Source organism: Dendrobates tinctorius, unplaced genomic scaffold (genome assembly GCF_039654945.1).
Source record: "Dendrobates tinctorius isolate UK_male_01 unplaced genomic scaffold, ASM3965494v1 ptg000165l, whole genome shotgun sequence".
NCBI lineage: Eukaryota > Metazoa > Chordata > Amphibia > Anura > Dendrobatidae > Dendrobates > Dendrobates tinctorius.
Window position 1 is genome coordinate 16,603,016 of NW_027361832.1, and position 12,423 is coordinate 16,615,438.

Below are 12,423 nucleotides of genomic sequence, written 5' to 3' on the forward strand. Positions count from 1 at the left end.
CTCCATATGTGGTGGAAAACTATTGTTTGGGCACAGGGCAGGGCTCGGAAAGGAAGAAACGCCATTTGAATTTTGGAGCACAAAATTGTCCGGAATAGATAGCAGACATCATGTTGAATTTGCAGAGCCCCTGATGTGCCTAAACAGTGGAAAACCCCACAAGTGACCCCATTTTGGAAACTTCTCCCCTCAAGGAGTTTATCTAGAGGTGTGTAGTGCACCCTAAATCTGCAGGTGCTTCACAGAATTTTCTAACATTGAGCCGTGAGAATAAACAAAATGATTTTTTTCCCTCAAAAATACTGCTTTAGCCCGAAATTTTTCATTTTCACAAGGGTAACAGTAAAAAAAGAACTGTACAATTTGTTACACAATTCCTCCTGTGTACGGCAATACCACACCTGTGGTCAAAAACTACTTTAGAGGCACAGTACAAAGCTCTGAAGGGAAGGAGGGTCATTTTATAGTGCACATTTTGTTACTATGGTTTCCGGGTGCTGTGTCACATTGGCAAAGCCCCTGAGGTGCCAGAATAGCAGAACCCTCCCATAAGTGACCCATTTTACAAACTAAACCCCTCATTGAATTCATCTATGGGTGCAGTGATCATATTGATGTGGGGAGGAGGACCCCCATACAGTGATTGGGCTGGAACCAGGGGGACCGCCATCAGGGTTGTTGAAGAAACCACATCAGGGGGATTACAAAGGGAGACATGCGACTGAAGTTGTCAGGGCAACAGGGGGCGGGGCGAGGGTAAAAGGAGCAGGGGACGCGCTGAGGTGGCAGTTGGAAGAGAGCCTGACAGGAGAGAGAGAGCCGTGTGGCAGGGGGAGGACTGTGGCAACTGACGGTGTGGGGAAGAGAGACAGGCAGGAGACTGTCAAAGGAAAATTTGAGACTGTCCGAAGAGCGGCGCATAAGAGACTCTTCCCGGGAGTCCCTCCCCGGATACATACAGATAAATTGATGCCCGCTGATTCCCTCCGTGCTGTGACAGGACCGGGATCTCAGGCAACCGCTGCGACGAGACAGCAATCCGGTATAGTGGCCAGGACACTGCCCCCCTGTCTTCTCCCACAGCTGCGACCCCGTCATTACCGACATCAGGGGACGCCACCTCGCTATAGGCGGCCGCAGAGCCCCTGTCCCGCTTACTGAGGGGACACTGAGCAGAGTTTGTTAAGATTTTATGTTTTTGGACTGCGTCATGACCTGGCTGGGGGACGAGCGCCTTTAAACGGACGCCTGGGAGATTTATCCCCCCGAACAGTTTCTTCAGGGCCTATTGCGCCCCACCATTCCAGCTTCTTCAGGGCCCATTGCGCCCCACCGTTCAGTTTCTTCAGGGCCTGTTGCGCCCCAACGTTCCGGTTTCTTCAGGGCCCGTTGCGCCCCACCGTCCAGTCTCTTCAGGGCCTGCTGCGCCCCATCGTTCCGGTTCCTTCAGGGCCTGCTGCGCCCCACCGTTTTGGTTTCTTCAGGGCCGGACGAGCCCAAGTCCTTCCGTGAAATCTTGGATTACAAGGCAGCCACATCTGCAATCCCTGAGTGTTCGTGGACTCGAGCGACGCCCGGGAGGCTAAGTGTATTATAGAGTATAAGGACCCTTTTTGTTTTGAATGTTTGTTTTACGAGTCCCTGCGAGGACAAATAGGTGTTTCCCCTTTTGTTTCATCGAAGCAGTTTAGCCCTTGCGGCTTTAAACTTATAAAAGTATATTTCACCCCACATTCAGTCTCGTGTCTCGTCACTGCATCCTGTGAGCCTGCTCGAACCCTACATTGACACCATGGGTTTGGTCACAGAACCTTTTACCATTGTGAGGTGAAGAAAAAATAGTTACAGCTTGACTACAAAAATTATATTTTGTCCCAGATTTTACATTTTCACATGGGGGAATGGGTAAAAATGGCTCAAAAATTTGATACACAATTTCTGCTGAATGTGGCAATAACCCATATGTGGCTGTGCTGTACTGTACTGCTTAACCACTCGGCGAGATACGGGAGCGAAGAGGTGATATTTGACTCTTGGAGCACAGATTTTCCTAGAATAGTTTGTAGACTCCATATACAGAGCCCCTAAGTTCCAGAACAGCAGAATCACCCGTAAAGAAGTGAACCCATTTTGAAAGCTATACCCCTCTGAGAATTTATCTACAGGTGTAGTGAAGATTTTGACTCCATGGGTGTTTTCCAGAAACAAACAGCAATAGATACTGCTGAATGAATATTGCAAAACTGCCATTGTAGTGCCCAGTACATTGTAGTGGCCATAAATTGTGCCCAGCTCATGCTTCTGGAGACATGCACCCAGTAAATTAACCAGGTTCTCATCGTTTCAGGAATAACAAACATTTGGATGCTGTATGTGGTTTAGGCATGTTGTGTAGCTTAGAAGAATGGGGGTATTTGTGTATGGGAGCGCAGAATTTGCTGGAATTCTTTTGGGGGGGCGAGGAGCCATTTTGTTTTCCCAGAGACTTTGTGCTGCCAGTAAAGTGAAAGGCCCCTATATTATATATATATAAATTTATATTTAACAGATGACAGCCATGAGTGGCGACTTTCGTTTTTTGTGAATTGATATGTGTTGCATTGGTGACCTAACACCTTCATTGTTCAAGCCTCTGTGATGGGAGCAAGGCTGAACTTTGGGATCCTGAAAAACGCATCAAAAAAGGAGCAAAACCTGCTTTTTGTAAGCAGCTTCTTTACTGCCAAGAGAGCAGGGTTTGCCTGCAGAAAAAATGTAGCAAAAACGCAACGTGTGAACATAGCCTAATTCTTGGTGTCAGTATGATTAGGCTTGAGCCATACTAGCAATTTTAAAATTAGTCTGATTTTTGCAATGTTAGAGGAGTGCAGCGCAAGTGTCATGTGTTTTTCATGTGAGTACAATCCGATTTCTCTCGCTTAGAATCCAATTTACATCCGAATTCCGCTGCTATTGCTATCTGATTGCAATGAGATTTTAACATGCACTCTTATATAGAGCAATTCTCTATGTCATCTATGTCATTTACACACCATTTTCAAAGGAAATATTCTTCAAAACACACACTATATATATATATATATATATATATATATATACCGTATGTTCAATAAGTGCACTCAATACTTGGTCGGGGCTCCTTTTGCATGAATTACTGCATCAATGCAGCGTGGCATGGAGGCGATCAGCCTGTGACACTGCTGAGGTGTTATGGAAGCCCAGGTTGCCTTGACAGCAGCCTTCAGCTCGTCTGCATTGTTGGGTCTGGTGTCTCTCATCTTCCTCTTGACAAAATCGTCTATGGGGTTAAGGTCAGGTGAGTTTGCTGGCCAATCAAGCACAGTGATACTGTTGTTTGTAAACCAGGTATTGGTACTTTTGGCAGTGTGGACAAGTGCCAAGTCCTGTTGGACAATGAACTTTCCATTTCCAAAAAGCTTGTCGGCAGAAGGAAGCATGAAGTGCTCTAAAATTTCCTGGTAGATGGCTGCGCTGACTTTGGTCTTGATAAAACACAGTGGACCTACACCAGCAGATGACATGGCTCCCCAAACCATCACTGATTGTGGAAACTTCACACTAGACCTCATGCAGCTTGGATTGTCTGTCTCTCCACTCTTCCTCCAGACTCTGATTTCCATTTCCAAATGAAATGCAAAACTTACTTTCATATGAAAACAACACCTTGGACCACTGGGCAACAGTCCAGTTCTTTTTCTCCTTGGCCCAGGTAAGATGCTTCTGGCATTGTCTATTGGTCATGAGTGGCTTGACACAAGGAATGCGACACTTGTAGTCCATGTCCTGGATACGTCTGTGTGTGATGGTTCTTGAAGCAATGACTCCAGCAGCAGTCCACTCCTTGTGAATCTCCCCAAAATTTTTGAATGGCCTTTTTTTAACAATCCTTTCAAGGCTGCGGTTATCATGGTTGATTGTGCACCATTTTCTGCCACATTTTTTCATTCCACTTAACTTTCCATGAATATGCTTGGATACAGCACCCTGTGAACAGCCAGCTTCTATAGCAATGTCCTTTTGTGGCTTACCCTCCTTGTGGAGTGTGTCAATGACTACCTTCCGGACATCTGTCAAGTCAACAGTCTTCTGCATGATTGTGGAGTCTACTGAAACAGACTAATGGACCTTTTTAAATGCTTAGGAAGCCTTTGCAGGTCATTTTGTTGATTATTCTAATTTAATTAGATAATTACTTTTGGGTTTTCTTTGACTGTAAGCCATAATCATCAACATTAACAGAAATACACATGAAATAGATCACTCTGTTTGTAATGACTATATAATATGAGTTTCACTTTTTGTATTGAAGAACTGAAATAAATTTTTTGATGATATTCTAATTTTGTGAGAAGCACCTGTATGTGGCTACTTGCAGGCTGCTGTGAATTTTTTCTCATCAAGATTCCTTCATAGCCTTCGAAACGCACGTTGGGGTGGACGCAGGTGCTGCAGTGTCCATTGATTAACTCTCTGCATTAGCTAAGGTATTGTTGAATTTATTATTTATTCATCTGTATCAGTATGCCCTTTAGGTAATGTTGTTACTATGATTTTACACATTTATTAATACTTCCAACTGGTGGATATAAGAGCTATGTAGATGAGAATATATATTTTTTTGGTCAACATTTTTACCTAGTATATATACAGTGGGGAAAAAAAGTATTTAGTCAGTCAGCAATAGTGCAAGTTCCACCACTTAAAAAGATGAGAGGCGTCTGTAATTTACATCATAGGTAGACCTCAACTATGGGAGACAAACTGAGAAAAAAAAATCCAGAAAATCACATTGTCTGTTTTTTTTTCATTTTATTTGCATATTATGGTGGAAAATAAGTATTTGGTCAGAAACAAGCAATCAAGATTTCTGGCTCTCACAGACCTGTAACTTCTTCTTTAAGAGTCTCCTCTTTCCTCCACTCATTACCTGTAGTAATGGCACCTGTTTAAACTTGTTATCAGTATAAAAAGACACCTGTGCACACCCTCAAACAGTCTGACTCCAAACTCCACTATGGTGAAGACCAAAGAGCTGTCAAAGGACACCAGAAACAAAATTGTAGCCCTGCACCAGGCTGGGAAGACTGAATCTGCAATAGCCAACCAGCTTGGAGTGAAGAAATCAACTGTGGGAGCAATAATTAGAAAATGGAAGACATACAAGACCACTGATAATCTCCCTCGATCTGGTGCTCCACGCAAAATCCCACCCCGTGGGGTCAGAATGATCACAAGAACAGCGAGCAAAAATCCCAGAACCACGCGGGGGGACCTAGTGAATGAACTGCAGAGAGCTGGGACCAATGTAACAAGGCCTACCATAAGTAACACACTACGCCACCATGGACTCAGATCCTGCAGTGCCAGACGTGTCCCACTGCTTAAGCCTGTACATGTCCGGGCCCGTCTGAAGTTTGCTAGAGAGCATTTGGATGATCCAGAGGAGTTTTGGGAGAATGTCCTATGGTTTGATGAAACCAAACTGGAACTGTTTGGTAGAAACACAACTTGTCGTGTTTGGAGGAAAAAGAATACTGAGTTGCATCCATCAAACACCATACCTACTGTAAAGCATGGTGGTGGAAACATCATGCTTTGGGGCTGTTTCTCTGCAAAGGGGCCAGGACGACTGATCCGGGTACATGAAAGAATGAATGGGGCCATGTATCGTGAGATTTTGAGTGCAAACCTCCTTCCATCAGCAAGGGCATTGAAGATGAAACGTGGCTGGGTCTTTCAACATGACAATGATCCAAAGCACACCGCCAGGGCAATGAAGGAGTGGCTTCGTAAGAAGCATTTCAAGGTCCTGGAGTGGCCTAGCCAGTCTCCAGATCTCAACCCTATAGAAAACCTTTGGAGGGAGTTGAAAGTCCGTGTTGCCAAGCGAAAAGCCAAAAACATCACTGCTCTAGAGGAGATCTGCATGGAGGAATGGGCCAACATACCAACAACAGTGTGTGGCAACCTTGTGAAGACTTACAGAAAACGTTTGACCTCTGTCATTGCCAACAAAGGATATATCACAAAGTATTGAGATGAAATTTTGTTTCTGACCAAATACTTATTTTCCAACATAATATGCAAATAAAATGAAAAAAAGAACAGACAATGTGATTTTCTGGATTTTTTTTCTCACTTTGTCTCCCATAGTTGAGGTCTACCTATGATGTAAATTACAGACGCCTCTCATCTTTTTAAGTGGTGGAACTTGCACTATTGCTGACTGACTAAATACTTTTTTTCCCCACTGTATATGTAGATAGGCATATGGTCTTTATTCTATGTAAGTGATACTGTGTTTTTTCCTGCATATATTATACTAGCTATGAACTCGTTCCACGCCCGGATGGCGGGCATTTTTATTGGTATATGGTCTCCTATCCTGGTATGTGCTGCACCCCTCATCCCTATCCTGGTATGTATGGTACCCTCACCCCCCAATCCTGGTATGCATGGTACCCCCTTATCCATATACTGATTTTCATGGTTCCCTCACCCCCCAATCCTGGTATGCATGGCACCCCCCTCATCCCTATCGTGGTATACATGGCACCCCACTCATCCCTATCGTGGTATGCATGGTACCCCCTCATCCCTATCATGGTATGCATGGTGCCCTCACCCCACAATCCTGGTATGCATGGTCCTCTCACCCCCCAATCCTGGAATGCATGGTCCTCTCACCCCCCAATCCTGGTATGCATGGTCCCCTCACCCCCCTATCCTGGTATGCATGGTCCCCTCACCCCCCAATCCTGGTATGCATGGTCCTCTCACCCCCCAATCCTGGTATGCATGGTCCCCTCACCCCCCTATCCTGGTATGCATGGTCCCCTCACCCCCCCTATCCTGGTATGCATGGTCCTCTCACCCTCCAATCCTGGTATGCATGGTGCCCTCACCCACCTATCCTGGTATGCATGGTCCCCTCACCCAACTATCCTGGTATGCATGGTCCTCACCCCCCAATCCTGGCATGCATGGTCCTCTCACCCCCCTATCCTGGTATGCATGGTCCTCTCACCATCCAATCCTGGAATGCATGGTCCCCTCACCCCCTTATCCTGGTATGCATGGTCCTATCACCCCCAATCCTGGTATGCATGGTCCTATCACCCCCCAATCCTGGTATGCATGGAACTATCACCCCCAATCCTGGTATGTATGGTCCCCTCACCCCTGAATCCTGGTATGCATGGTCCCCTCACCCCCCAATCCTGGTATGCATGGTCCCCTCACCCCCCAATCCTGGTATGCATGGTCCCCTAACTCCCCAATCCTGGTATGCATGGTCCTCTCACCCCCCCAATCCTGGTATGCATGGTCCCCTCACCCCCCAATCCTGGTATACATGGTCCCCTCACCCCCCAATCCTGGTATGCATGGTCCCCTCACCCCCCAATCCTGGTATGCATGGTCCCCTCACCCCCTATCCTGGTATGCATGGTCCCCTTACCCCCCAATCCTGATTTGAATGGTCCCCCTCACCCCTATTAAACTACACACACACATTAAAAAAAAACAACATTTATACTTACCTTTCTTCCCCGTGTCCAGCGCTGTCCTGTTCTGGGCGTGTTGTGGTGCCGGACTGGGCGCCTGCGTAGTCCTCGCTTTCCGCCGCCATGTTCTTGAAGACACACTACAGTGTGTCTTCAAGAACATGGCGGCGGAAAGCGAGGACTGCGCAGGCGCCCAGTCCGGCACCACAACACACCCACTGCAGACATGAATCGGCGCCTGCGCAGTCCTTGCATTCCGTCGCCATGTTCTTGAAGACACACTGCAGTGTGTCTTCAAAATGGCGGCGGTAAGCGCGGACTGCGCAGACGCCGATTCATGTCTGCAGTGGGCTTGTAGTGGTGCCGGACTCGGCGCCTGCGCAGTCCTCACTTTCCGCCGCCATTTTCTTGAAGACACACTGCAATGTGTCTTCTACAAAATGGCGGTGGTACGCGCGGACTGCACAGGCACCGATTCCGGCGCCATAACCTGCCGTCTCCTGACGTCACATGAAGGCGGAAGAACCCGCAGCAACAGCAACATCGGCTCGGTAAGGTGTTGCAGAGATCGCGGTATGCGTTCAGTGCTTATGCATACCGCGATCTCTTGGGGGTCTGCGTCACTCTGTGGGGGGATGCATCACTCTGTCTGGAGCAAGACTGCGCAGGCGCGTCATGCTTGCGCAGTCTATAGAGGCTTCAGACAGAGTGACGCTTAGTTTACGGTACTTATGCACTTTGTTTGCTTCCCCATCCTACCTGTTCCTTGACTGATAATATTTGAATAAAGCATTTAAACATGTTAAAGGGATATTCTCAATTTATTGACTTGCATTCATTAGCTAAGAAGCATGAAAATAAGAAAGTTTGCAATTGACTTGCTTTTTATATACAGTCATATATTAAAGTTTGGGCACCCCTATTAATGTTAACCTTTTTTCTTTATAACAATTTTGGTTTTTGCAACAGCTATTTCAGTTTCATATATCTAATAACTGATGGACTCAGTTATATTTCTGGATTCAAATGAGGTTTATTGTACTAACAGAAAATGTGCAATCTGCATTTAAACAAAATTTGACCAGTGCAAAAGTATGGGCACCTCAAAATAAAAGTGACATTAATATTTCGTAGATCCTCCTTTTGCAAAAATAACAGCCTCTAGTCGCTTCCTGTAGCTATTAATGAGTTCCTGGATCCTGGATGAAGGTATTTGTGACCATTCCTGTTTACAAAACAATTCCAGTTCAGTTAAGTTTGATGGTCGCCGAGCATGGACAGCCCGCTTCAAATCATCCCACAGATGTTCAATGATATTCAGGTCTGGGGACTGGGATGGCCATTCCAGAACATTGTAATTGTTCCTCTGCATGAATGCCTGAGTAGATTTGGAGCGGTGTTTTGGATCATTGTCTTGCTAAAATATCCATCCCCTGCGTAACTTCATCTTCGTCACTGATTCTTGCACATTATTGTCAAGAATCTGCTGATACTGAGTTGAATCCATGCGACCCTCAACTTTAACAAGATTCCCGGTGCCGGCATTGGCCACACAGCCCCAAAGCATGATGGAACCTCCACCAAATTTTACTGTGGGTAGCAAGTGTTTTTCTTGGAATGCTGTGTTTTTTAGCCTCCATGCATAACGCTTTTTGTATGACCAAACAACTCAATCTTTGTTTCATAAGTCCACAGGACCTTCTTCCAAAATGTAACTGGCTTGTCCAAATGTGCTTTTGCATACCTCAGGCGACTCTGTTTGTGGCGTGCTTGCAGAAACGGCTTCTTTCGCATCACTCTCCCATACAGCTTCTCCTTGTGCAAAGTACGCTGTATTGTTGACCGATGCACAGTGACACCATCTGCAGCAAGATGATGCTGCCGGTCTTTGGAGGTGGTCTGTGGATTGTCCTTGACTGTTCTCACCATTCTTCTTCTCTGCCTTTCTGATATTTTTCTTGACCTGCCACTTCTGGGCTTAACAAGAACTTTACCTGTGTTCTTCTATTTCCTTACTATGTTCCTCACAGTGGAAACTGACAAGTTAAATCTCTGAGACAACTTTTTGTATCCTTCCCCTGAAAAGCTATGTTGAATAATCTTTGTTTTCAGATCATTTGAGAGTTGTTTTGAGGAGCCCATGATGCCACTCTTCATAGGAGAATCAAATAGGAGAACTACTTGCAAGTGGCCACCTTAAATACCTTTCCTCATGATTTGATACACCTGGCTATGAAGTTCAAAGCTCAATGAGGTTACAAAACCAATTTAGTGCTTCAGGAAGTCAGTAAAAAGTAGTTAGGAGTGTTCAAATCAAGAAAATGATAAGGGTGCCCATATTTTTGCACCGGTCAAATTTTGTTTAAATGCAGATTGCACATTTTCTGTTAGTACAATAAACCTCATTTGAATCCAGAAATATAACTGAGTCCATCAGTAATTAGATATATGAAACTGAAATAGCTGTTGCAAAAAACAAAATTGTTATAAAGAAAAAAGGTTAACATTAATAGGGGTGCCCAAACTTTAACATATGACTGTATGTTGTTATTCCCTTGCTGTGAAAGCTGTTATATAGCATAGTGTACAGCTGATTTCCATGAAGCTCAGCCACTTGCGCCTGGCCAAAACCTGGCCCAGATCCTGTTCAAAAGTTAGTAACTAAATTTCAGGAGGGATGTTTACTTCTATCATACTAGCCACCTCTCTCCAGCCAATTGATATCTATAAAGCAGTTAGTTTCCCACCTCCCTCTCCCTCTATCTCAGCTCCTGACAAGCTGCTGCTATCAATCTTGCAAAATCGCCCACCTTGCAGCTTTCAGAGCAGGCCTCTTAATCATACGTAGCTCTCCAAAGCTTTGTGCTTGTTCAAATGCCCTGTTCTCTCTAAATGTAAATATAGTGATAACAGTGTAGACAGACCAAACTACTGAATGTGTTACAGCAAACCTTGTGCTGAGCTTTATAGCTCTCCCAATACTACAGCTCTACAGAAGTGTCAGTCGAAGAGGAGAATCACCTTGCAATAAACAAGAAAGTAAGGAGACTGCATTGCTTTAAATTGCCTAAGAGACAACTTGAGAAAACCCCTTTAACTAAGAAAAATAGACTGTACTCCCAGTGTCCCATTGTCTGTTAGGTCGCAATCACACTAGGTATTTCTGTATACATTTTCATGTATTTCCGTCTGCTTTTTTGCTGTCCTCAGTTTCCCCTTAAAATCAATTTAGAAACTGTATCTGTGAGTCCACGAGTTGTTCTCGTTCTTCATTCATACCTGTACATATCGTGTTTAACACTTCCTCTGCTGTTTTTGCTGCTCAGCTCATACATCTCCGGGGGCATATAAATGATCGTTCCTCCTGGTGGATTCTGATCACTATATGATTGCGACAACATGCGCCATTTTGAGAGACCGAAATCAGCAATCTAAAGTCAGAGGAAAGAAAAAGAATATGGCTGGTAAAATGCTTAGCTATAATATTGGCGTGCACTTTATATTGCATAAATTATTTTTAGAATTTGAACGCTACCACAGTTAATACAGGAACGTATATGATGCTCTGTGGGAAGAGAGCCTGCTTTATTATTCCCTCCAGGACAACCATTTTAACTGGTTTCCCAATCTTTCTGAAATGTAAAAGTTTTTTTAAATTAATTTTTTGAAATTCCTTTTTATATGCAGCTCTCATGCAGTCCTGCCTGTCACCATGGTAACAGAGTATAAACAATAATCTGATCCAATCATTATATACTCCCTTTAATTTAATATTACATTATTGCTAACATAGGATGGTGAGTCAAAAAACATCTGCACTCTGGCTGTAGAATTTCTTATAATCAAATTTCAGAAAATACAAAAACATCATTTTTCTGCATAATCTTCATCCTCTTCAATGCACTTTGTCGAAGTGTTAACAAGCTTTCCTATTCCCTCATTAAAAAATATTAAGGGTTGAGTAGGGACTAGGGAGCCATGAATGCTGTCATCACCTCTTCATTAGAAGTGAATCTTTGTCCTCGGAAGGCTTTTTCAGGAGACATAATCCACAATCACTCATCTATCCAGAATCAGCTCACCATTCAGATGGGCGTCCGGCTCCTTCTTCATGGCTGACATTTGTGCAACCTTCCTTAAATTTCTTAATACATTGATATAAATTTCTTTGATACAAAACACTTTCTCCATACTTTGCACAAAGTTTCCAATAAATATCGGCACCAGACACCCTCAGACCACAAAAAAAAAAAAAACTACTGTATGCTGCTCTTCTTTTGTGCAAATCGCAAGTGGAGCAGCCATTGTTTCGTGCCCAGCAGTCACAAATAAACTGATATAACAGATTCAACCATGCACAACAGTGACTGCGGAAACAGTAACTTTGTTTGGAAAGCACTGATAAGACAGTGCAATGTATGGAACTTCTGTCTATAGTTCTACATGAGTTTTTTTTCTGTTTGAAGATGACTTTTATCTCCAGACATCCAAGACTACCAATTTGAGCAAGAATTCATATATACTAGAGATCCATTCATCACACACGCCATATGTTGGCTGAGATATATTGATGATATTTTCTGTATTTGGAAGAGTCCCCCAGATTGTCACCATACCTTCTTTTATTTTCTGAACTTCATTCGATCAGAGTTGCAATTTACAATCAATTTTGACACCAACAAATTTCATTCTTGGACACACTGTTACTCAAAGATGCGGGTGGCCTCCTCACCACGGACCTTTACTCCAAACTTACTGACTGCAACAACTTTCTAAACTATTCTAGCTGCAATCCAAAGTCAACGAAAAATAGCCTACCCCGCTCCTAATTCCATCACATGTCCAGGATAGTCACCAACAACACATGATTACTTACACGTCTCGACAAAATGTCTAA

At 44.1% G+C, this 12,423-nt stretch overlaps 1 protein-coding gene across 1 annotated transcript in view; it reads right to left on the bottom strand.

The window, feature by feature from the left end:
• Window positions 1-12,423, bottom strand: part of RIPK2 (receptor interacting serine/threonine kinase 2) — a 91,363-nt gene that overhangs the window by 34,753 nt on the left and 44,187 nt on the right. Inside the window, exon 4 of the mRNA XM_073550534.1 lies at window positions 10,806-10,957. Coding sequence (XP_073406635.1) covers window positions 10,806-10,957 — 152 coding nt within the window. The remainder of the gene's footprint in view (window positions 1-10,805; window positions 10,958-12,423) is intronic.